Consider the following 26,087-nt stretch of genomic DNA (forward strand, 5'->3'; position numbering starts at 1 on the left):
TTGGGAATAAACTCTTTAGACTGAGAAAACCTTAGCAATGCCCTAACAACAAAGAACAAACACTATGCAATGCATGAACAACTGTTTTGAGCAGCCTAGCATCATGTCAGCAAGCGAACACGGGACTTTGCTACTCTTTGTGTGATATTACTTCTAGGGTGGGCGATATGACCAAAAAGTCAGTTTATTTCACAGTGCTTTAACAGGGCTCTAAACTCATTCTTCTCACTGGTTGCTCCTCTCCATGTTGCACATAATTTGGCTACAATTGTAATTTTATTTTTGCTCCGACATAATGATAATCAGTGCGTGGCGATAAACATTTATCATAGTTTATAATTATATCTTAACCAAAGTGGTTAACATGAAACACGCTCTTTTTCATCAGTAGTATTTGTGAATTTTATTTATTTATTTATTTTCTCTTGTGAAGGGAGTTCCACTTTTGCCATGTTAGAAGCCGAGCTTTGGATGCTTTCGCAATCTTTTTGATCTGTTTTGCAATGCACCTTTTACTTTTTAAGACTAAAACACAATATGTATTCATTGTTATTCTTAATTAAAAAGCACAACAATAAAACAGTATGCTACAGTTACAAACTAGCTTACATAACGTTTATTAAAGACACAATATGTAATTTTTGGCAGCTAGAGAGCGTGTATTTAAAATAAACAAAGTTTTATCACTGCACTGTTTTTATCATAATAAATGAATTTGAAAGTTCTTGTTATAATGCTACTGCATGCGGTCGTCACCTGACTAATAAAACGCATAATATATTTAAGCGTCTTTGGTATTTCCATGGTTTGTACAAAACAAAACAAACGTGAACAAATCGGGGGGTTATGACGTCATTGGCAGGTGACGTAAAGGACCAGGGACGAGACACTATTTAAAATAGCTATTTCTCTGAATTTATACATTCTTCGAAACTTTTGGGATAATGTAAGTACACAAGTCAGCAAAATATAAAGTACTTCTACTGATTTTTGGATATTTTAATAAAAAAAAAAAAATCCATATTGTGGCTTTAACAAAACAAATAAGATGAGGTATGGCATACACCACTGTATTATATATTACTGTATTATATACCGACTAACAAATGACAGAACGTTTACCAAATACTGAAGAATCAAACAAATAGAAGAGAGCCTCCGTAGCGTAACGTAAGAGAAACTGAGAAAACTAAATATGAGATGTTTGAGAAATGTATGAGAAAACTAAACTGGCTGTCGTTGACAGGACTTAGAAGGTTTTTTTTTTTTTTTTATTGTGCAGCCCTAATGCAAATGATAACATTTAATGACCGCCTAGCACAGCATTGCAATGGAAGCGAGTAACCGTGTAAAAAAAAAAAAAAAAAAAAATCTTGACTTATTTGATTATACCACCAAGTGGTTTCAAAAGACGTGAGAAAACTAAACTGGCTGTCATTGACAGGACTTGGAAGGTATTTAAAAAAAAAATAATTTATGGACGTCACGTCTCGCACAAATGTGACCAGGTCAAATTTCAATTCACACATTCTCAAATTGTCACAAATTACAATTATAACAAATTTTACAAAATCAAGACTCCTGTTTAGTCTTTATGATATAAATTTTTTATACCATATAAATTTCATAAATCTTGTCACCAGTGTCAATATCACAAATACAATTTTAAGCCTAAATAAAATAAAAAAAATAGATTTAAGAAAACTAAAGCTAACTGAAGACAAGTAATCAGTCAGTCATTTTCAATAGGAAAAACTGTTACATTCGAACAAATATATATGAAACGCTACATTGTATAATCTAATGTATAAAATCACTTTATATTCTTCACTGTATACATTTAATAATTTCAAAAGTGATTTAGTCAAGAGCAGTGAGAATTTAACATGATCGACAGACAACGGGAATATTAGACTGCTGTCACTTTAAGAGCTGCCAGATCCAATATACTGTGTTAACGAGGATACTTGCAAAGATTGGTATTTTGACGCATACAAATTTGTGTGTTTTAATGTTCAAGGCCTATAAAGCGTTAGAAATTACTCTGTTCAATGCTCCCACACTCTGTGTACCATCCTAACATTCACGTAAATCTCAGAAACAGCGTGTATATAGTGAAATTAGCTCTCTTTTGCTGCTGATTCCATTTCAACAGCGAAACAAAACTTTTTAAACCACAACTTGTGTAAATGATACACATGATTTAAGTTTCTTGAGGCAAGCTTAAATTACCATTTGTAACTTAGTGGGTGGATAAAATGTAAAAACAAAAATTGTATCGTAAGAATTTTAGCCACATCTGTGGACCAAAGTGGCTTCGAACAAAACTCTTTAGACTTATTTAGACCATATTTATCTGCTTAGAAAACCCTAGAAACCACCTGGCAATGCCATATAAACAACCTCAAGCAACACATTAACAAGTATTTTGTGTCGAATCTGAGGCTGATTTCACTATTGACAAGTGCAGTATTGCGTTTAGTATGTGACCCTTATCCTAAAAGCAGCAGAAGGCCTCTAGCAGATTTCCCAGTAGCCCTCTCTGACACTCCCCTCATGAACCCACCAGCGGCTGGAGTAGGAGCATGAGAGCGGGTGTCTTTGTTGATATGCGAGCGACCTGTTTGCAGTGAAAGTTGAGGACTGAGTACACACAATAGCCTGGCTGCTAGCCGTCCCATCCCCCTCCTCCTCCGTCCCTCAGGAGGGGCCTAAGACCCATCTGGGTACAGCACTACTGTCCTTAAGAGACATCAACGCCACACTGCTTGAGTATTTCTCCTGGATAGGGCTGGATTTGGATTTGGAGCTGCTCATGTATCTAATATGACCATAAAAATGTTGTTTTTATGAGACCTTCTGATACTACTTGTGACAGTTTCTTGAGTAAAAGAGTTTGAGGACAAAATGTGCAATCAGCGGTCTGAGAATGACCTCTAGTGGGCAGTGCAAAAAATACAGCATTAGGTGAAGAGCAATGGACCATTAGTATGTAGTAGAAGCGTGTTTAGTTTTTTTGGTTTAGTTTTTTTTTTTACAGGTAAACTATATACATATATACTATTGTAATTGTTAAACATTTAGTGTTAAATATTTAAATCAGTACAAAACTTTTTTGCATGTTAAAATCAGCATGTCGTGTCCTGTACAGGTCTTGGAAAATTCAGTAAAAATAATGATTTTTTTTTTATTATAAGAAAATATAAAACAATTGTTTATATGTATGATCCAGTATTGTAATATAATTATGATTATAATTATAATCATTATAAACATGATATTACATTACAATTTTTTGGACATTTGTAATAGTTTTTGCATGAAGCCACTTGGTGGTATAATCAAATAAGTAAAGACTTTTTTTTTTATTTACACGGTTACTCGCTTCCATTGCAATGGTGTGCTAGGCGGTCATTAAATGTTATCGTTTGCATTAGGGCTGCACAATTAATGAAAATTAAATCCCAATTTAGACATAAGTTGTGGTTGTAATGCGTTACTTTCAGTGAAGCACGGTTCTGTGGTCAGCAGTTAATCTTCATCCGAGGGCCAGAGGGCGCTCTCACGCTGAAAATCCAAATGTGCCCCGAAAGAAGAAATCCAGGAAATCTCTGCAGCTGAATAAACAGAAGATTTAACTGCTTTCGTTGATTCAAAGGGACTAATAAACACACTACTACGACAATATATGGTTTATTTTATTAAATATTTTTTTCATCATAAAGTATAACTGTTATTAAATGCTAATCAACAGTCTTTATCACTTCTTAAAATACAATGAAATATTGTGTGCCTTAATATTAAGAAGCCACATCATCTCACAGAGGGATTTATTTTAAACACTCGGCTGACGTTATGAAGTTAATTTGGAGTTAAAACATGTTATTAAATGTGGTATTTTCACGTGCTCTCAGATGGAGTGGCATTTAATAACATTACACAGAGGCGTAGTTCACTGAGAAGATATGCAAACAGCTGTCATTATTGTGAACGATTTCATCAATTTCATAATCATACAATTATATCGTCTGCGATTATGAACGCGTTTTTGCATAGCTTGTCAGAGAACTATGGGTCTGTGTAGTGAATCCTGCTCCACCTGAAAGCAGGTGATGGAGATTTACCACTAATCACAGGAACCTTGTCTTTACTGACAAAATGTGCATGACAATCATGATAAATCGCGTTTGATTAATTGTGCAGCCCTAGGTTGAATGCATTTTTAAGCATTGCAGCAAAAGAGAATTCATTTCACTATATACACGTGATGAGGGACTGTTAAAAACACGTGATGATAGTGCTCATCTGGTTAAGTGAATGGTGTATGTATTCAGTGATGAACAGATCGTTAATGGCTGGTCTATGTGGTAATATAGTTTACACGGGTGCTTAATCTAATGTTAACCTACAGAAATGTGCGCTATTGAAGTGTGTGTGCGGAGTGTGGAAGCTAAACCGTAGTGTTCACTGCAGGACAGATGGGGGGCGTCGGTGTGCTCACTTGCTCTTTAAATACTCCGTAATCTTAAGAATCTGTGAAGACTCTACATTTATTTGTGTGTACTCAGAATAACAACAAAACATTGTGCTTCTGTAAAATAAAGCAAACAGGATGCGCTTTCTGCCGTCTCGGTCTCTGAACTTGAGCGAGAAACTTCGAAGCTCTTGTGTATGAAAAATATCTATAGAGGGTGAAATGTCTACTTTCAAATGGAAAAAAAAATCTAATATAAAATGTATGCGTTAGCATGGATGATTTACATGAAATTTTTATGTGCATACAATGCGCGCTGCATTGTTTAAAGCTGCGGTAGGGAAATTTTGACGCTCTAGCGGTTAATAAACAGAACTGCTTGCGTCTTGCGGAAGAACATCGTAGCCGGAGCTACTTCTCTCTGTTTATGTCTATGAAGAATCACAAAGGTACTGGGTTACTCCGCCGCGGTACCCCCGAAGCAATCTAAAATAGTCCGAATATAAACACTTATTATAGGTGCACCCTAGTGATTCAGGACAAGCCAAAAACAAGGTTTGGAAAATGGATTCATGGTGTACTCGCTTATTATATACATTTTTCTACATTTTGAACACAAACAAAGTTACGGACCGCAGCTCTGATTGGTTGTTTCTTACCGGGAGCGATGGAGTTTCTGCAAATGGCAATAGGACCACTGGGAGGAGCCAGAGGAGATTGATTTTTCACAGATTATCTGTCTCATATTCTACTGTCAGGACATAATGACAGGTTAATAAATATGTAAAAAATATATTTTTTTTACAAAAGTTCCCTACAGCACCTTTAAGCAGGCTTTCCAGTTCAATAAAATAAACAAAACCTACATTTTGGATTTTGGAAACTAAAGTGGCACGCTGTGATCTGTACAGTAATTTCTTACTGTAATTGACAGATTCCGGCCAAAAAAACACAATGTGGGAAGGAGTGGGAGTCATTCTTCTGGGATTGGGGTGGGACGAGATTTTATTTTTTTGTGGGAGTGGGACGGGAGAGGTTTGAAAATCCACTCCCGTGTCACACCCTCTAAACACAATGTATGTAGCATTTCTAATTTATTTGTTCTGCTGTAGTTTTTTTTTCGTCCTATTGCTTGTAATTAGTTTTTTTTTTTTTTTTTTTTATTGCCAACTGTTTACTTGTCTTCAGCAAGCTTGAGTTCTTTTTTTTTTTTTATCATCATATTGATACTGGTTCAAAGAATTATGACATTACTATGGTATCAAACATCTATATATAAAAAAAGACCTTATTTAAAGGAAAAACAACTATACTGTGATAAATATGGTTACAATGGGGAAAATAATTACTCATTTTGGTCATATTGCTCACCCCTATGCTTAACATTTTGGTAATATGCGATTCTAAATATTCCAGCATTTAAAGGGACAGTGTATCTTAAATCAGTGTGTTTTTAGCCATTGCTCATGTTTCCTTCTATCTGTCTCTCAGTGACATAAAGAAAGAGCGACCTCCGACGCCAGATGATGTCATTGTTCTGTCGGACAATGAGCCCTCCAGTCCTTGTGTGAATGGGGTCAGCTACAGTTTTAAGAAGACGGACACTGACATGCTCATGGTAATGTGATTTCTCAGGACGTTATATCTACAGATCATTTGCACTTGATCAGATCTCCTGTTCACTTACTCACAACTTTTTGTGTGTGTGTCCATGTCATGTGCAGAGAAGCAGCCCGGCTGAACGTGAGCGCATCATCAAACAGCTGCAGGAAGAACTGCGTCTACAGGAGGCCAAACTCGTCCTGCTGAAGAAACTCCGACAGAGTCAGACCCAAAAAGATGTTGTGCAAAAGGTAAAAAATGTGACAGTCGTGATACGATAAAGATGCTTGAAGTTCAATCTGAGCTGACACTGACCTCTTCTGTTTTGCAGTCAACCAATTCTGTGGCTGCTCCTCCACCTCTCATCAGGGGCAGCCTCTCGTCCAATAAAGGACCCCTACAGGTCAGTGTCAGTGTGTCAAACTGTACTACACTTCAGAGCACATGACCTCACGATGGTGCATGTTCAGAACAACATGTGTCAAGTACTGTCATTATTAGAGATAATGAATAAAGAAACGCAGATATGATGATAAACATACATTATGATTAAAATAATGATTTGTATTCTAGATAGATAGATAAAATATTTTGCATTTTTGATCCAGTTTTGTGTGACAGCCTTTGTTATAAACGAATTAAAAAAAATTATTATTTATTATTATTATTATTATTATATTTATTATAAATGGTAATAGTAGAACTGGTACTGCTACTAATACTGCTATTATTATTAGATATAATTATAAAGATAGTGTTTGGATCTTTAATCCAGTTTTGTGTAATATCCTTCAGTGTTATGACTAATAAGAAAATGAAAATTATTGTTATTAATAGTATTATTATTAAAAGTATTACTGGTATTGTTTCTACTACTGATACTACTTTGATTATAAAGAGAATATTTTGCATAATAATGAATAAAGACATTAAAATAATAATAATTGTAAGTAGTGGTAATAGTATTATGAGCTAAAAATAAAAGGTTTGCAAATAAAAACAAATAATTAAAAAATATACAGTGGGTACGGAAAGTATTCAGAGCCCCTTAAATTTTTCACTGTTATATTGCAGCCATTTGCTAAAATCATTCATATGTTTTTCCTCATTAATGTACACACAACACCCCATATTGACAGAAAAACACAATTGTTGACATTTTTACACCTTTATTAAAAAAGAAAAACTGAAATATCACATGGTCCAAAAGTATTCAGACCCTTTTTATCAGTATTTAGTAGAAGCACCCTTTTGATTTAATGTAGCCATGAGTCTTTTTGGGAAAGATGGAACAAGTTTTTCACACCTGGATTTGGGGATCCTCTGCCATTCCTCCTTGCAGATCCTCTCCAGTTCTGTCAGGTTGGATGGTAAACGTTGGTGGACAGCCATTTTCAGGTCTCTCCAGAGATGCTCAGTTGGGTTTAAGTCAGGGCTCTGGCTGGGCCATTCAAGAACAGTCAGAGTTGTTGTGAAGCCACTCCTTCGTTATTTTAGTCAAATAAAAAATCTGAAGTGAATAAAAAAATACAATTATTATTCTGGATCATTGCTGTTCAGTCTATGCACGTTCCTGCTATGGTTTCAATATGTTTCTAAAAGCTGAACTGTGAAGAGTTATTAAAATCTAAAACACATGTTTTGTTTTCAGGTCTCCAACCGAAACTCGGGGGCAGTCATTCCTCCTCCTCTGGTTCGAGGTGGAGCGCAGGTCTCCAAGCTCGGCTCCCATAATACCGTAGTCATGCCACCCTTAGTCAGAGGCTCCCAGGTACGTTCTGCTGTGGCTTAATTACCCCTAAAGAGAATTTGACTTTTTTTTTTATTTTTTTTTTACAAATCCTTTCTCTCTGATGTTTGTGTGTGACAGCCCATCGCTGTGACCCCACAGCAGATTGCGACCCTACGGCAGCAGCAGCAACACTCGGGGACGGGTCCCCCTCCTCTGCTGCTGGGTGCACGCTCCTCCGTACCCAGCGTACAGGTGCAGGGCCAGAGGATCATTCAACAGGGCCTGATCCGTGTGGCCAATGCAAACGTCCTGGTCTCACAGGTCACCATTTACTTGTTATATACCATTATTTTTTATATATATATATATATATATATATATATATATATATATATATATATATATATATATATATATATATATATATATATATATAATATTATTATTATTATTATTATTATTATTATTTACATATTATTTACATTTACACACACAATGGATGCAGTAAAAGTATTTATAATGCAAAGTGTTTAAAACTAACATTATAGTATTTAGAACATTTTTATATCTAAATATTTTATATTATACAGGGTTTTTTTATAATGTATTTATACAATTAAAGCTACTATAACTCTTCTTTCAAAGTTATAAGTAAACAAATGCATATTAAAATAATTATTATTTTTTCTACTTGTTATACATGTCATATAATATTGTATTTATATTATTAAAAAACCTAACTACTAACTTATGTTAACCGCTATAAACAAGTTTTTACTGCTTTTTGCCATTTAAGTTTTCAAATTTATCAAGTTTTTCAATATTTATAAGTAGTTAAAAAATGTAATTTATAGTATAAAAAAAAATTTTTTTAATCACCATCTTATATTATTAGGTGTGTAAGGTGTGAATTGGACGATCTTAAATTGTCAACCCTATTGCCATCATAAAGTATCGATTATTAAAATTATGTACTTTTTGACTCCTTAAACTCTTCATGGACAAGTATTTATCTTCTCTTTTTTTATCACTAATTTTCAACCCTGTTACTATCATGACTACAGATTGAAAACTAGCATTATCAGCATATATACCTTTATAATATTTGTTATCTCTTGATAATTAACTAGGAACAGTAGCTGTATTATGCATATTTATTATATAATTAATTTATATATCATATAGGTGTAGTATTTTATATGCAAGTATATACAATTTTTTTAATTTAATATATTTATAGCAAATAATATTACCATTGTGTTTCTGTTAGTTATAGTTGCTATATCATACTTAATATATATATTATTTATAATTAAAATTAAATTAAATATAATTTGCGAAGTAGGCGATGAACAAAAGGTTTTATTTTTAAAAAGAGCTTGTAATATAAAATATATATTATGTATTATCACATTCGTCTTGGTGTTGTTAAACTGATAAATGGAAGCGGTTATGGACTCACATGATGTTTTTCCTTGTCCAGGCCTCTTCCACCGGTTTGAAGAGCTCTCAGTCTGGTCTGGGCAGCAGCACCAATGAGTCTCCTGCCAGCCGTCAGGCCGCCGCCAAGCTTGCGTTACGAAAACAGCTGGAGAAAACCCTCCTTGAGATACCACCACCTAAACCCCCAGCACCGGAGCTCAATTTCCTGCCCTCGGCAGCTAATAATGAGTTCATCTACCTGGTGGGGCTGGAAATGGTGGTCCAGAACCTGCTAGATACATTGGCTAAAAGTGGGTATATCATAATAGTGCGTATTTACAACATCCAACACTATATCTTGCTAACATCACTTGCTTTTTTTTTCCAGGTAAGCAGCCGCAGACAGAGTCTGCATCCACCCCGGCACCCAAGGAGCCTTTCACTTGCGTCCAGTGCCAGACAGACTTCACCTCTCGCTGGAGGCAGGAGAAGAGCAATGGCTCCATCCTCTGTGAGCAGTGCATGAGCTCCAACCAAAAGAAGGCTCTGAAGGCTGAGCACACCAGCCGTCTGAAGGCTGCCTTCGTCAAAGCCCTGCAGCAGGAGCAAGAGATCGAGCAGCGCATCCTGCAGCAGGCCGCCTCGCCCGTCTCCAAGACCACCACCACATCATCATCATCTTCCTCCTCATCCTCGCCGGTGATTAAATCCGATCACGTGCTGGTGTCGCCGCAGTATAAGCAGGTGAGCACGTCGCTGTCTCAGCAGACCAACAGGGGCTCGTCGGTCGGTCGATACCACACCACCACCACCATCAAGCAGGTAATGGACACTCCTGTCTTAGTTGCTTTCGTCCCAAACATGGTGTTTTCTGACTTGAGCATGTTTTTCTCCTCAGACTCCAGGCCAGCTGTCCCGTAGCGTACAGCAGGCAGTGAGTGCGGGCGCACGCGGAGTGAGCCACAGCTTCTCCAATTCCTCCCAGCTCCAGAATGCCGTCAAGGCCGCCGCGCTGGTCAGCAGGCCAGGTAAGCATGTCGTGAGGGCAGGGGAAAAGGGCACCAGCAGCAGAAACCCCACCACCAATACCTGGAGGAAACAGACAAGCGGCACCGCAGGTAGATGATGCCTACTTAAAAAAAAAAAAAAAAAAACAACAAAGTCTGCCCCTTCCCTGTCTCTTCTTTTCCTGTATCTGTACCTGATTGACTGCAAAGGGCCAACATGCAAAAATGTGCTTCTGTTAACTTGTGCTACACATTTTTCTAAAATCATCAACAAAAACACAAAACTGTATAATTTGTAAAAGTTGGTTGAGACTTAGTTTTAGCCTGACAATTTATGTTGACAATTATGTTGTCAAGCCCTTATCGTTACAATTGTTGAATATTTAAATTCTATACTATTTCAAAAATTTCATACTATTCATATGTCATCATCATTTCAACTATCATAAAGCAAGAGCAGGCTGTTTATCACTTTATCTTATATTATTAGGTGCATAAGAATGGGATAATCTTAAATTACCAACCCTGTTACCGTAACCAAATTCTATACTATTCCAGTCATACAACATGTCATGGACAAGTAAATATCTTAACTAAATACATATACATCTTTTTATATATATATATTTTTTTTATATTTATTACTATCATACATGACGATAGGTGTTTAAGAGGCGGTCAATCTTAAATTGTCAACCCTGTTATCATCAGAATTGTTGATTTTATTCAAATTAAATACTATACATTTTATCAAAAACCATACCAGGAGATCATCCTTTTCACTCTTCATGAACAAATTAAAGCCTATTTTCTATTTATCACTAATTGTCAACCCTGTTACCATCATAACTAAATTAAAAACTAATAAAAATTCTATACTATATTAATCAATTAACCAAAAACTGTTATGACTTCATCTTTTCACCTCTTCATGAACAAATAAATATCTCCTCTTTTTTTTAAATCACTTTTTCTTTCATTCTCAGTTGTGTTAGAAGTGAGCAATCCTAAATGGTCAACCCTGTTACCATTATAAATGATTAAAATGTGTTTGTATTCTGGTACTTAAAACCGTCATGTGACAATCCTTTTTACTTTTCAAAGATAAGTAAATATTTATTTTCTGTTATAAACTATTTACTTGCAAAACTAGACATGTCAGAAGCAGAAAATCTTAAAGTCTTCAACCCTGTTGTCGTGATTTATGTCATAGTAAACAACAGATTTTTTAAAATGGGTTTTTGTAAATCTTTCACCTTGTGTGTCTGTTGCTATAAGGCTTTTATTTGTTGGTGAAATATCCAACTGTCAATCCTGTTACCATCAACGCTGTTACTTTGCAACCTTGTTTTTAAAGTCACAGTTGGTTTAGCTTGAAATGTAGGGTAGGTTATAAACACTTCACATCTTTTAGAAATGTTCTTGGTCATTCTTTCAAAATCTGCAATTCTCCCCCGACAGGTGTCACCATGGCTTACGTCAACCCCAGTCTGTCTGTGCACAGGACAACATCTCCGGTGGACCGTCAGCGAGAGTACCTCTTGGACATGATCCCTTCCCGCTCCATTTCCCAAACGGCAAACACGTGGAAATAATGCCCCGATTAAATCACCCTCAAATTTCTCAGAATTATAATCCTGTCTTTTTGGACATTCGGGTGGTTATCAGTATCAGACAACCAGCCGTTAAGCAATAATAAAAATTTTACGAATTATTATATTTTCTCTCTATTTCTCCTTTGTTCCGTGACCCTTAGTTGTACAGTCCAAGGTAAGACCCCATAGGCCAACGAGCGTCCTAGAGGAGAACTGTACTGGGATTAGTGATCAAGGACCTTTTCTACAGGCCTTTGTATCTGTCTACTGAATCCCTCCATTACCCAATGGGCTTTAGTGGTCTAATACACATCACCCACAACTCCCAATTCACAGCCCTCCAGGTGGAGTAATTGCTCCATTATGTGAAACTAAAGCCTCCGCTTAACATTTCTAGAGGCTCATGAACTCTTTTTCCCACAAGAAGTGGAGGACTCAGGACCTCAGAGTTCCTGCTTGATGCCACGGATTGTTTTACGAACTTTTTGTGGACCATCGACACACCTTTAGCTACGTTTTTCCGACCCACAGCATCTCTTGAACCGATATGGGAGTGTATGTTTGTGTATTTGATGTCAATACATTGCTTGTTTTGTTTTTTAGCTTCACTGTGGACTCATTCCACCCTTTTCAGAATGGCCTTTTTTTAAAGGCTAGAAGTTTAAGGAACTGTTATACTGTTGAGGTGGTTATACATCTGCTGGTGTAGTGTGTGTTTTTGAATACTCTGGGTTGTTTCTTTTTTTTCTTCGTAAGCTTATAAAGACATTTATCCAAGAATTGTGCATCAGGGATGGTTACAGAGATGGATGTAACTAACAAAAAGCAGCAGCCGCAACAGGACTACTACTAGACCCCTTCATGTTTGAGTGATTTGTTTATGAAATGAGCCTGACGGTAGCTTTGTTTTTTGTTTTTTTTGCAGAAACGTTTTATGCTTTTAGTTACCGTTGTGATGTGCTCCCCCATAGGCTTTCTTATAACAGCATCTAGGTAATATTTGGATGTTGTGTTATTTATAAATGTGACTATAAATGAAGGATATCCCATTAGCTCCTTCCCAAATAGTTTCAAAGCCTTGTGAATTTAAGATCGGACCGTATTTAGTATGTTTCAAATGCAATTTTTTTTGTCTAATGCGCAGTTCATTCATGTCCTGTCTACGATTTTAGATCCTGTTGGAAGTCGTGCCGCTTAAGTCACGGCTTAATCTTTCCTTAAAGGAAATGTTTGGGTTGAAAGCATTACTGCTTATTGAATGTAGCACACAATCTTAGCTAAATTGAGTCCTACCTGTTAGGTGGTGGTCTTCTTTTTACCATCTCTTATTTTCCTTTCATCTGATTTGATTTGCTAGCAGTACGCTTGGTATTTTAGCTAAACAGTTATGTATGTTATATACGACAGCTCGGGTCCTTTGTCATCGCAGTCCATCAACACGTCGAGTCAGTTCTGCTTCCGTCGATTTGTTTTCCCGTTTCTCGAGACTATCCATTCTGTGATCTTGTGGAACGTTTTGGACACAGAGGCCCGTTTCTGACTGGTGTTTTAACTACTGCCGGCTGCTGACAACTAACACCATTCCATTTCCCCTCGAGATGCTGCCATTGTTTGTGGAGCATCTCTTTTAAGAATAAGAAAAAAAAAAATTTTTTTTTTCATCTGTTTCTGCTCTATCAGTTAATAATTATAATAAAAACTAATTTTAACCTGTTTCGTCTAGTGTGTGGGTGTGTTTTGTGTGTGAATGTTTTTTTTTACTGTGATCTAATTTGAATACATATAATAAACTTTCGATAGGAGTTTGATGGAGTGTGAAATGGCTTTTGGTCTGGACGGACAACATGTTAATTTGATATGAGTGAAAATGAGGATGTGAGGAAGGATTTAGAAATAAGTTTTTAAGGAACAAAATAAAATTTGCACTATTCTCACGTTCCAAATCTGATTGAAATTCATTTTTATATTCATGCATTTGTACTAGCCATACAAATTCATAGTGACCAATAAGTTCCAAAGGCACCACGAAAGTCGTCTAACTTTAATTTTAAAAAGAAAGAAGTTCTCAGAAATATCATATGGGTTTAGAACAACATGAGTGTGTTGTCAAATGTATCTATGGTTCTCAATTTATTCCCCAACTTGAAATCTCCACGTTATAAGTTTAAATTGTATATTTTTATTAACAGAACCAAGAAATGTTAATATTAAAATAATGAATCACACTTTTTTTGTTTTCAGCATTTTAAGTTATAGTATTTAAAGTTAGTTTCTATAAACACTTTAACTTGTAGCTTAAGTATATGTATACAAAATAGGAATGAATATTGAAATAAAAATGCTAAATAAGTTGCCATTTTGTATACATATTATTTGCTGTGGATAAAATTGTATTAACGTACATTGCTCTTTGGCCATCTTGCTCTGTAGATAGCTGTATCATCTTGGGCCATTACAAAGACCCACATCAGTCAACCCCTACTTTGAGTAATTTATTTTATAGTTCCCCATTAATCTGTTGCTAGTCTGCCTCAGACTGTTCTCCCAAAACTGATAGTTTTTTTCCCCAGACGTGACTGGAATTCAAATATTAGGACTATCCAAATATGAATTTGTAACACTGTTTCTTTGCATTTGCACACTTTGTTTTATTAGCTTGTGTGCTTTTAGCTTTTTCCCTTCTGCATCCACGGATGTTCTGCCACCTGCTGAATGGTTGGACGTGTGGAAGGATTGAACTGGAGCAGGGTACGGATGAAGACTTGGCATGGTTCCTGAACACCGGCATCGTCCGAAAAAACCAAAGACTTGCTTTGAAGACGGTGAAGTCGCCTCAAGTTGGTGTCATCATACGGCATCAATCCAGTCACCATGACGTATAGGATCACCCCGAGGCTCCATACATCATACTTCTTTGGGTCATATGGTGTTCCCATGATGACTTCTGGTGGAGTGTAGGCTGCAGAACCACAGAAGGTATGACTGAGCTCTGAAGGGTCTTGAACAGAGCGGGCGAAACCGAAGTCTGTGATCTTAACTTGTTCTTCGGCTGTCAGCAGTATGTTTTCACACTTGAGGTCCCGATGGAAGATGTCCATCTGGTGGAGGTAGTTGATGGCACTGACCATCTGAGAGAACAAGTTTTTGCTTTGGTCTTCTGGGATGCATTTCACTTCATGTATCTTCTGAAGGAGATCTTTGGCTGCAGCTTCCATCACAATACAAAGTCGTTTACCAGCCACCTCAATTAACTCATGCATTTGCACAATGTGCTCGTGATTCACTCGTCTCAAAATCGCTAGTTCCCTTGGGAGAAACTTCTGGACGAAATCCTTAGGGGCCTTTACGCGATCCACAATTTTGATGGCCACGTTACAGCGGTGTTTCTGCGAAGTGGCGAGCTTGACTTGGGAAAAACTGCCTTCACCAATCTCGGCTATGAACTTGTAGCCCATGCCTTTCAAAACGTTTTTAACAGACATTGTTTTAAGTTTACAACAGCTGCATGAATACTTTGAGCTTGGCCTTGAGCTTGGTTCACGTTCCTTCACCCTTGCTGTAAAGTATTTTGAAACAGGCATTTGAATTCTACAACATTCTGACAGATATCAGCATTCTAATTTATGATGTCATAATAGACCATACAAAGTGGAGTCCAGGGATGACTTATGGACACATACCAGGTACTAAGAAGAAACCATCAGCCCTCTGGTCTTTATCTGTACCCCATTAAATCCACATTTATCCCTAATTTAGCTTTTGTTAATTTTAAGAAGACTTGACTGATTGTTGAGAACTTATTGTAGAAGTAAGGTGCTTCTAGCAGTTTTAGCAGTTTCACCCTCAGAGATAGTAATATATTACTTTATATCTCATTATAATAATTTACTATTAACTTTATATCTCACATTTTGACTCTTCTTACTTTAAACATTATTTCGAAAATGCCGTTATTTATTATTCATTCTGTGGCGGGAAACAGGCACCCTCACATCGTCGCGCCATAAATGCAGTTCGATTCTGCAACCATCGTTTTAATTACGTGCTAAGAGAGACCAGCGTCGAATATTCGAGATATTTATACCAGTAAGCAATATCTCGGGAACACATATAATCGTTTCATGGAAACTTCCGTCATCCACTATTAGCAAAAATACTTCTCGTCGAGCATTTAACGTGTAATTTCGACGCCCTACATCAGGTTCATGAGGCCGGTGAGTACTGGAATGGATAATTTAAATGAATTCTAATTGCTTGTCCACAAATGCCTCTCATTAGTTTTAGATGAACTGGAGCTCATTATATCCCTAGCTTTTCAATAGAATAGAAAAGGTGCCTGCAGTGACACAATGTGACCTCTAAACGGCAGTGTGGCGCTAAACTAGCCATCTGCATTAATTCAGTTTTTATCAGAACACTTATTATTTCAATTATTTTAAACAATGCTGATTGCCTAATTTTAAATACAAATGAGCCAATTCGTGCATATTTATAATAGGATTAAGCACTTTAACAAGTTACACTGGTTGTTATTCTATGCAAGCAGCATCACAATTTACATGAATTAGTCAAACCTTGAATATTAATACCTCACTGCATGAATATATGCATTAGCAGTAGTATTACATAAATAATGCACCAAAGCAGCACCATGATGAATAAGCATTTGAACTGAAATAGATATTTCACACACTCTCATACTGAGGATGCTACATCTGAAAGGGATGCGGTTCATGCTTGACTGAGCTCTCCAGCATCAGGGGTGCTCAGCCAATCAGATGGCACTCCCGGTGTCTCCCTGCCTCTTAATTGGCTGACACTTCCAGCAAGAGTAGCTGATCTACGCGTGGAGCCTGGGTTTATCAGCCAGTAGGCAGAAGCAGGGCACACAGTGAGAAAAGAAAGAGCAATAAGAGGGTGAATATTGCTAGAGATAAGCGCAGCTGAATCAATCAAGATGAATCACAGCTCCAATGAGAAAGAACCTGAGACCATAGAGCCACTGCGTTATCTCAGGTAAGCTCTTTTTTTTTTCTTTCGTTATGTGATTTAAATTGGACATGCAAAACCCTTTAAGACAGGTTTGTGTTTAAATGCATTTGAATGGGAATCCCAGTAAGGGTGAGTAATATTTCCACCATCATTTCATTCTAACTTTTACGTGAATGCGATTTGTGACACAGAAGGATGACGGTAGCCTAATATCCCTGGCTGTCTAAAGAGAATGCATCTAACTTAATTTCCCCTCAGCTTTCCTGTTTACCAAAATAAGACGCATCGATTATGATCAGCGTGCTTTAACAACCTGGAAATGTGGCTTGTAAGCAAACAGGTGGAAGGAACAGTCCACTTCAGCTCTCTCTTCAGCAGTTTGTTGGCGATTGAGGCATGCCGACAAAGGTGATGTGACATTTTAGCTGCTGGACGTCGTGATGGCAACGCCATGGCCAGCGATTTGCTCTTTAAACAAGCAAGAGGTCGCCTGTTTCCTGAGCTGAGTGAAATATGACATGTCAGAATTGCTTTCTAAAGCATTATCAGAATATAAAAGTGTCAGTGTAATCTAACATCTGACAAATTGCCTCATATTCCTCGTGAGGTTTAGATATAGCAGATGTAGCCGGAGAGTATATATTTAAAAAATGATACAGAACAAATGGTGTTTTGATCAGAAGCCTGAGCGGCACGAGATTTGCTTTCCATACTGGGCTTTCCTGGGAAAGAGAGGCCCTTGAAGCTCTTCACACCAGCCCACGGCGTTTAAAATACGGTGGTCGGCAGGAGACGAAGCAAATTATACACTTTAAGGGAGGATGGAATAATAGGATTTAAGGATTTGAGGTTTAACGGTGTGGATTCAGGGGAGATTAATGTTCCTGCTGTAACCTAAAACCCTCAGCTAATAATGGTTTTGCTTGAAAACCACATGCAAACAATTGGCTTTTCTATTATCATTTCTATAACAAGATAGACAACATTGGGTTAAAACAATTGGATTTAAGAACCGATGGGATCTTTCTTCATCGACCGCCATTCGAAATTAGCATTTTAATGAATCTTTTTGCAAGCCACATACAGTATCCACTCATTTCAAAGCAGATTTCTTGGGAACGGGCGAGGCTTCTGAATCATTAGCCGTAAATAGCTAAAAGTGCAATAAATGGTATAACTGCCAAGTTTTCAACATCAGTTAACAGTTTTGCTCAGCTGAGACAACTGGAAGCCTCGCACATTCAAGTTAAAGATGTCTATCATTACAAATTTAAGTGGATGAAACACTAATGTTTTTGGCATTACATCTCAGGATAGCCGCTAGTCAAGGGCTAGCTAGCATGCACCAATGACATGACATTATTATCTGTTTCAAAATGGTAAGTCATATGCCAGATGATTGGCTCAGAAACAGGACAGATTTCAAACCGTCTACTTCCGAGGGTCCCTGCACTAACCTGTCACCTCACATTTAGATAAAAAGGAATGTTAACAGCTAGTTTTCCCTCACATACGTTATATTTACAGTTTCTTCTTTGTTCAGAATTGCAGGCCTTTTCGACACAACAGTTGCAAAACACGAAGAAAAAAGTTGCTGGATGGGAGTTAACAGGTGTTGTTAAGGTGTGGAAGTTCAACCTGATTGCACACCTGCTCTGTTGTTTCGTTTCTGCTGGGCGTTGGGGTTTATTTATAGGGCAAGACTCCAAATGCAGTAACAGAGCAGCCTGCATGATTTGTGGTTTGTTACCAGGCTATGTATTACTTCTAATGGTGGTACCCATTAAAGTTAGATTATGGAGGTGAAAACTCAATTTACTCAGTTTGTCAAGAATGCAACAGAGGTGTGTGCGCTTTAGCTTTATGTTGTGCAGTTGTGATACAGGTGCGATTGGCTGAATATCTTCAGTCAGTTCAAAAGGAATATTTGCTGACCCTTTTGGGTCCGCATGTATAATGATCTATCAATTTGCAAGATCATAGAGGTGTCCACGGTCATTGTTCTCAGCCGGTCACACAAAATACTGTCACACACCATCTGTCACTTCAGCTTTGATGCCAGAAATTGTCTGATGTGCCATCAATCCTGATCAGATGTGATCCAGCTAGACTCAAACTCTAAAGCCCACGTGAGCACAATTATTCAAAGTAAAAACTGGGCCACGACTCAGACCAGAGACAAAGAGACAAAAAACTTCTTAAATGTGAGTAAATGGACAATTGATAAATCAAATTGAAACTGTTTATAACTCCTGTAAGGAAGCCAGAGAATTTGGAATAACAGCACACTTAAAAAAAAAAAAAAAAAGTGAGAAATAGTAATATTAGTATGATTAAAAAAAAGTAAAAATAGTACTAAATTCAAAATTCTAAATATAGGTTAGACATTTTGTCAAATTATATGTTGTTAAAGCTTTTTAATTAAATTATACTCTATATGAGAAACTAAAACTGCCAGTGGGTGGCGATGAATGTCTTAATGAGAAGTCATTGAGTCATTCGTTTATTCGATTTGTTCAAACTGCGGATTCATTCAGGAATTAAGTAAGTGGCTCTCTTTATGAAAGGATCATTGAATCATTGGTTCACCCGATTCGTTTAAAACACATGAATTCATTCATAAACGAAACACAGCAAGCGTTTTGCTTGCAGACACACAAGGCACAACGGTTCTGTTGTGGCTTTATCCACTTTTATTTTTTAAATGCAGAAATAAGCCATTTTCTGTGAATGTGCGAGACTAACCATAAGAATAACAAAGTGCAGTAAATGGTAAAACTGTTTACACTACAAACCAGTGTGCTCAATAAAAATTTTTTTAAAATAATATGGTAAGACATATCAGTTTTCAATATCAAGCATCAAAATGAGCTGTTGGACAGCTAAAAAATAGCTAGAAGCGGCCAATTTACAAATTGCCACATCTGCTGTTACAGGAAAAAGGTGGATATTGGTAAAACTGAGCCAAAACCGACAAGACTGTGTTTAAAACACAAAATTAACTTATTTATAGAACTGTTGTCTAAATCAGTATCACATTTGCACTCGTGCTATTTGGGACAAAAAGCACTTGTGTAATATTGCACTTTTTGCCAGTATGGGATTGCTTAAATATATTATATGGTATAAATATGAGACAAATCCACGACGCAGGTTGCACCATGCTCTTTTGTCCCATGAATAATGTATGTAAAATAAAATGAAAAAAGAGGATTGTTTTCATGAGTGCGTATCATAATTTCTTATAATATATATGAGACATCAAAATAATTTTTGCCCCTATAATGCGCAATGCATATTTTTTTCGCAAACTAATCAAATCCTAAGTTGTAACGGTCACTTAGTTTCCATTTCAACTTGAATAGCCCCGCCCACACTGATGATGGACGTAGGTTAAACGACAAACAGGGCGTTTGTTATCCGGTATTATATGTAAAATACACCAAATTCTAGACTAAACAAAACAAGCGCTCTCTACTGAAGCACCCCTTAATTTTTTGCTTCCATCAACCGTCATCTTCTCTCTGCACAAACAGAGTTGACACAGAAATATCTAGTAAGTTGAATGGCGTTGCGCTCCAAACGTGGTGCGGAGGACTTGGTGACGTCCCCCGAAAAGGATCATCGTTTCAGACCCGAGCAAGTTATTAATATTCATAAAAGAGTTTTTCTGTCGAATAATGTACAGTGAATCGTCCACAATAAGACCAGCAGATGTATTATGAAAGTAAATAGAGTCTATTTTGATTTCAACCAAGTTGACAACAATGATTCATAAATGCGAATACGTCAAAGTGCAGAGTTATATACATCCATTTCTTGATTATTAAGACACTGAAAGGAACAAAGTGGCAGATAAAGTGCTTGTTATTCTCTTTTGGGAGCAGGATTTTAATGTTGGTTTTTTATTTCAGCCCCTTTGCTTATCCATCCGAGAGTTAGTTCACCTGAGTCAGCTCATATAGAGCCCCATTTACTGAGCTATAAAGAGGACGGATAGAAGCACACATCTCAGCCAAAATGACTGGGGACAGGAAAACACAACCACTTTAGGTTCACCAGTTTTGACTAGCCGCTAGTTTTTTGTGAAATCAAAACTCTATTATAGATCATAGCTTATTTTATGTTAAACAGGCCCAAATCTCTCCATACCACATTCATTAAGAAGTAAAAACTGGTTGATTTTTCCTCATCTGTGTGCTGTTCAGTCAAGGCATTGAATGAGACTTGACAGTATTTCTTTCTCTCCCTTTGACGCATATAATGAGTTTCATCACTGCTTGCGGTTGGGGCTGTGAAGGGGGGAGGCTGTTGGATAAGACTGACAGTGTTTGGTTTTTCTCCCCCTGATGTGTTTAATGAGTGTCTTCACTGCCAAGCTGCTGCGTAATGAAGTGCCTCTATTTCTGACGGACTAGGTGAGATGTTGGAGATGGGGGAGGTGGCTTTGTTTATGAGGAAAGCACCTCTGTCCATGCATGCTCGTGCTCCTCAACAAGGAACTGGGAAATGGAGCTTGATTGAGATGTCCTTGAGTCACTGTCCTCCATTTCTGTTGTTTACCTCTCTGCTTTTGTTTCATTTGTGCTTCATAGACATTCAAAGATCTTTGCAAGGATGCCCTACATTTCACTGATCTCATTTAATGCCATGTTCTACTCAGAAATACGGCAGATTAGAGAAGCTAAGTGTGTTTAGACGGGAATTTCATGTTAAGACCTTTTCCTTTGTGCTTTTTCTCCTGAAAACTAGTCCAGATTCCGGCAGGGGTGGACAAAGAGAACTAGAAGGGGGGTAAGGGTAATTTTGGGTCTCGCGAGGTAATCACACAGGAAATGCATCAGGTATGTGATGTGTAATCGGTGAGGCGTGACGCTTGGATTACAGCGTGTAGTAGGAAATCATCAACTGTTACAAGAATCGACAGGAGCTGTTTTCATGAGCACATGGTACAATTTCCATTAGCGGAGAACAGCTGCGAGTCAGGGACTCATATATGGCCAAGTCACCATAGAAACAGTGGGACTGCAACATATTCCCATGAAGTCAACATACATTTTTGACAGCATGGCAGTTTCTGAGAGAATGAGGGACGAGAAGGGAGCCGTTGGCCAGTCACGAACTGAGGGAATGTGAATGTGTGCTTGAGCTCTATTAATTATGCGGTGAATTTCGCCAGATAAAACGAAGTCGCGCGAACTCATCCAGATTAAACATCCGGACTGTTCTGCTCCGGCTCAAGCTCTTTGTGAAGTAGATGGATGTGGATGGCCAACATTTCAGCTGTTTTCTACCGACATGCTAGTCTCAAATTGTCCCTTGTTTGTTTTTCCAGTGTAATTGGGTTCACCGTCTCGCTCGGTTGGGCTTATTACAAAGCCATTATTCTCTGGCAAAAGCTGACCGTCTAGAAACCCAAAGTTATAATTTGGCCCATGTCCTTCTCTGCTTTTCGAACATACTTGGTTTATAGCTTGCAAATGTTGTTTTTGTTGTAATGCTTAGTCTACATTTATTATCTAATTCAATAAATTCAGCTGTGGGTTATTCTCAGGAAGACAATTTCAGGATTTTGGGAGACCAAACGCACAATTGTATTAACCTTAAAAGATCAGTACACCCAAAAATGAAATTTCTGTCATTTAATTATTCAACCTCATGTCGTTCCAAACCCATAAGACCTTTCGTTCTTCTTCAGAACTCAAATTAAGATATTTTTGATTAAATCTGACCCTCAATAGAAAGCAATGAAATCTAAAACAAGCAAGGTAATAAGGTCATTGTTAAAATAGTCCATGCGACATTAGTGCTTTGTAATTTTATGAAGCTATGACAATACTTTTTGTGTGCAAAGAAAACAGAAACTTAAAAAAATTAATGACCGAATCTTTATTTTTGGGTGAACTATCCCTTTAATTAAAGACACGGTAGATTAAAAAATAATTCTACCAATCATATCTCTCGGTCCGAGGACTATGAGTATGTGTTTGCATACCTCTGATAAGTCATCAGCGTGATCCATTCCTCTACTGAAGACAGAGTGAGATTGGAAGGAGTTAAATTTACCACTGAAAACAGTTCATCTGTGAAAAGATGGAAAGTGCTGTTGGGTTAAAACGTCTGCTTGTCTTATTAAGTGTGTTTTTTTCTAACGTCAGAACAAGTGGGCTCTTAGAGGAGAAATCACTGACCTTTTCCAAGCATTTAAAGCTCATCTTCTACATTTTTCTGATGTGAATCAGCCAAAGGCAGCTTGCTGTCTTGTGATCTGAATGACCGTGGGTGAGGGTGAAAGGAGACCTGCTCTCGAGGCCGCTAGTGGTCTGCTGATTAGCGCTCTTGCTAATCACATTCAACAATCAACATGTGGTGGCCTTCGGCAGCCCTGGTGTTGGGAGGAATATATTTATTTGACCCTGCTGGAGGTCTAGAAACAGATGGCATTGATCTATTCATCACTGGTGCAGCACCACACAGAAGTGTTTCACGTTGCTCACTGGTTGTACTAAAGAGCACTTAAAAGTATAATAAAAAGGGAAAACTAATGTGCTCAAACCACAACCTTTCAGAAACGTTGTGGAGCTAGTTTTAAAAGGACAATATAACAATTTTTTTTCCTACAGAAACCGGACTGAACTGCTGGTACAGTAAGGATCAAGGAAAAATACATTGTCTAACACTTAAAACATAAGTTGCGGCATTAAAATTTTAAGTACAATCAACTTTTTTAAGTCTGTTCAACTTAAAGTACATTGAACTGGCTTAAGAAGGTTAGCATGGGTTAGTGTGTCGCAGGTTTATCTATGGTCTGCCTGTGTACATTAATGTGTTTTGGAAAGTGATTATGCAGGGAGAATGGGGAACTTGCTTTCAAAGCTAACTTGCTATCGCTAGCCTTTCTGAAAACGACTACCCTAGCTTTAAAGTAATGTAAACTAAAAAACACATGTCATAACTCACTGGTCTTATAATGCATAATAAATAAATAAAATATGTAAAAAGGAACAAATCTTATAAAGAGACTTTTTTATTGTAAGTGTTATTATGAAACTTAAATATATTATTAATTTATATAAAAATAAATTACTAAATGTTTACATCATGCCTGTTCTTTTTTTTTTTTTTTTTTTTGCTTTGTGCATCAAACAGGAGCATTTAACATTGCATTTTAGTTGTAGTAAACCACACCTAAAAGTAAAAGTTAATGTAATCAACAGAAAATATTTTAAAAAACATTGTCGCCTTCAAATGTTAATGTAATAGATTTGTACTTTAGAAACTAGATTGAACTTTAGCTACATTTTGAGAAAATACACATTTTGGAAATATAAAATGTTTGAGGTACCTGTAGTTTACAGTTTACAGGACTTTTACTGTAAACAGTTTTTTACTGTTATTTAAAAATAACACTAACCAGTCTCTTCATAAGCTTTGTTTACAAAGAAAAATGTTAATGCTATTTTGAAACCTAATTAAATCACTACACATGTTTGCTTTACACTTGGTTTTTTTCTCTGCTTCGCGCGTTACACAGAAGAATTTAATGTTGAATTGTGGTTGTAGTAAACCCCACTTATAAATAAAATGTAAAGAAACAGAAACATATTTCAGAAACATTGTGGAAGTAGCTTTAAAATGTTAATATAACATATTTTACTATGAAAACCAAACTGCAGCTACGTATTGATATGAATTTTTATTTTAACATTATCAATAGCTCAAAAGAAAGCTTTTTTTATTGTTGTTGGTTTTGTTTTTAAACCTAAATAAAACACAACACAAACTTTGCATTATTAGTAAAAATTTGTAATTAAAGCAAAAGGAGCCCCTACCAAGTATTGAGTACATGTACAGTAAATGAACATACTTTCCATTAGGCCAACAATTCACTAAATGTTTTTTTTTTTTACTGGTCTTATGAAGTATTGTAATTTGCTGAGATCGTGAATTGGTGGGTTTTTGTTAAATGTGAGCCCAAATCATCACAATTAAAAGAACCAAAGAATGAATCTACTTCAGTCTGTGTGCACTGAATTTATTTAATACATTAGTTTCACATTTTGAGTTGAATTACTGAAAATCGGTAGTATTAAAACGTAGTTGTACGAGACTAAATTCAGCAACTTTCAAAACCAGGAAGAAAACTGAAAACGAAAACTGGAAGGTGTCTGCTATAGTAGTATTATCATAATTACTAATAGTTATATAGTAACATGCATAAATGTAGATATATCCATTGCTGTTTGCGTTAATTACGGCAGGTTTGGGCAGCAAAACCTTGGCGCTTGGCTTGCTTGTGCTCTCCCACACAACACACATTTTCCATAATGACTCTCCTCGGTGATGTTCCAGCAAAGACAGAACACAAGGAACAAAGCAGGGATTTGCCAGCCCCGGCAGCCATTTTTAACTCCTCTCTGTGCGTGAAAATTCCAGTTTTAGGCAAAATGGACTCATTGTTCGGGTATGAGCCAGCAGCTACATCTTGTTTTCTCTTTATTAGAGGTCTCTGAAAAAACAGGGTTGGCGGCATCACACAAATATCTCATAAAAGTGACGAAATGTCTCAATCCACGACCTTTGGGATATTACTCTTTAGTTTCGCTAGAATGAACAAACTGAGATACTTGTTTATTGCTTGGCACAGTTTACTGAGACAACAGAGTGACTTCCAAACTGTATTGAAGACTGTGAAGAAGAACACCATCTTTTCATGAAATGGACTTCTTGTGGTTTCATGTTTATTTTTTTTTTTTACTTTATTTGATTATTAAATTTGATGTTTTGTAATAATGGTACATAGGGCACCTGAACGAATAATAATGTCCTCTTGCTTTGCCATCTCCTTCTTTCTTTGAATCATTCATTGTCAGTTTCCCACTGATATCATCGTTCCTCGGTTTTAGTCATATCCTTTCTACTCCGTCTGGAAGATTTTGCTTTTCTGTCTGTAGGATTTGATTTCCTCTTCAATTATGCATGTTTTTTTCTATTCCCGTCCTAGTTAGAGGCGTTGTTAATTATTTTTTAATCACCATTAGTCACTGGAAAGTATATCAGTGCAGCTCTCTGTTAATTTGAAATGCTGCAAATTAAAATCTCTTGGGCACGTCTGAATATGAAGGTGCCAGTCTTAAATATCCAAACTGTTTCTGGAAAGTATGTCTCTGGCATAGGTTTCACGAGACAAAGATGAGATTGGATCATGCCTCGTTTGATCTGGCTCAATTAATGCAAGATGTCAAGTGATTAGTACTTTTATT

The 26,087-nt window shown here is 36.9% G+C and overlaps 3 protein-coding genes across 5 annotated transcripts in view; 2 read left to right on the forward strand and 1 right to left on the reverse strand.

Annotated features, from left to right (window-relative positions):
• Positions 1-12,476, forward strand: part of LOC113081481 (transcriptional repressor p66-alpha-like) — a 32,099-nt gene extending 19,623 nt beyond the window's left edge. For 2 of the 3 annotated variants that reach the window (XM_026253543.1, XM_026253542.1), the window contains exons 3-11: positions 5,966-6,092; positions 6,199-6,327; positions 6,408-6,479; positions 7,728-7,847; positions 7,947-8,129; positions 9,292-9,541; positions 9,619-10,052; positions 10,129-10,348; positions 11,699-12,476. In XM_026253543.1, coding sequence (XP_026109328.1) covers positions 5,966-6,092; positions 6,199-6,327; positions 6,408-6,479; positions 7,728-7,847; positions 7,947-8,129; positions 9,292-9,541; positions 9,619-10,052; positions 10,129-10,348; positions 11,699-11,832 — 1,669 coding nt within the window. In that variant the 3' untranslated portion in view covers positions 11,833-12,476. The remainder of the gene's footprint in view (positions 1-5,965; positions 6,093-6,198; positions 6,328-6,407; positions 6,480-7,727; positions 7,848-7,946; positions 8,130-9,291; positions 9,542-9,618; positions 10,053-10,128; positions 10,349-11,698) is intronic. The other variant, XM_026253545.1, reaches the window with a different exon arrangement.
• Positions 12,477-14,462: 1,986 nt separating this feature from the next.
• LOC113081495 (testis-specific serine/threonine-protein kinase 6-like) lies at positions 14,463-15,517 on the reverse strand. Its single transcript, XM_026253557.1, has one exon. It carries the CDS (start codon positions 15,411-15,413, stop codon positions 14,499-14,501), a length of 915 nt encoding a protein of 304 aa, XP_026109342.1. The 5' UTR covers positions 15,414-15,517; the 3' UTR covers positions 14,463-14,498.
• A 1,151-nt stretch (positions 15,518-16,668) lies between these two features.
• Positions 16,669-26,087, forward strand: part of LOC113081492 (yjeF N-terminal domain-containing protein 3-like) — a 31,654-nt gene continuing 22,235 nt past the window's right edge. Inside the window, exon 1 of the mRNA XM_026253554.1 lies at positions 16,669-16,848. Coding sequence (XP_026109339.1) covers positions 16,790-16,848 — 59 coding nt within the window. The 5' untranslated portion in view covers positions 16,669-16,789. The remainder of the gene's footprint in view (positions 16,849-26,087) is intronic.

Source organism: Carassius auratus, unplaced genomic scaffold (assembly GCF_003368295.1).
Source record: "Carassius auratus strain Wakin unplaced genomic scaffold, ASM336829v1 scaf_tig00034501, whole genome shotgun sequence".
NCBI lineage: Eukaryota > Metazoa > Chordata > Actinopteri > Cypriniformes > Cyprinidae > Carassius > Carassius auratus.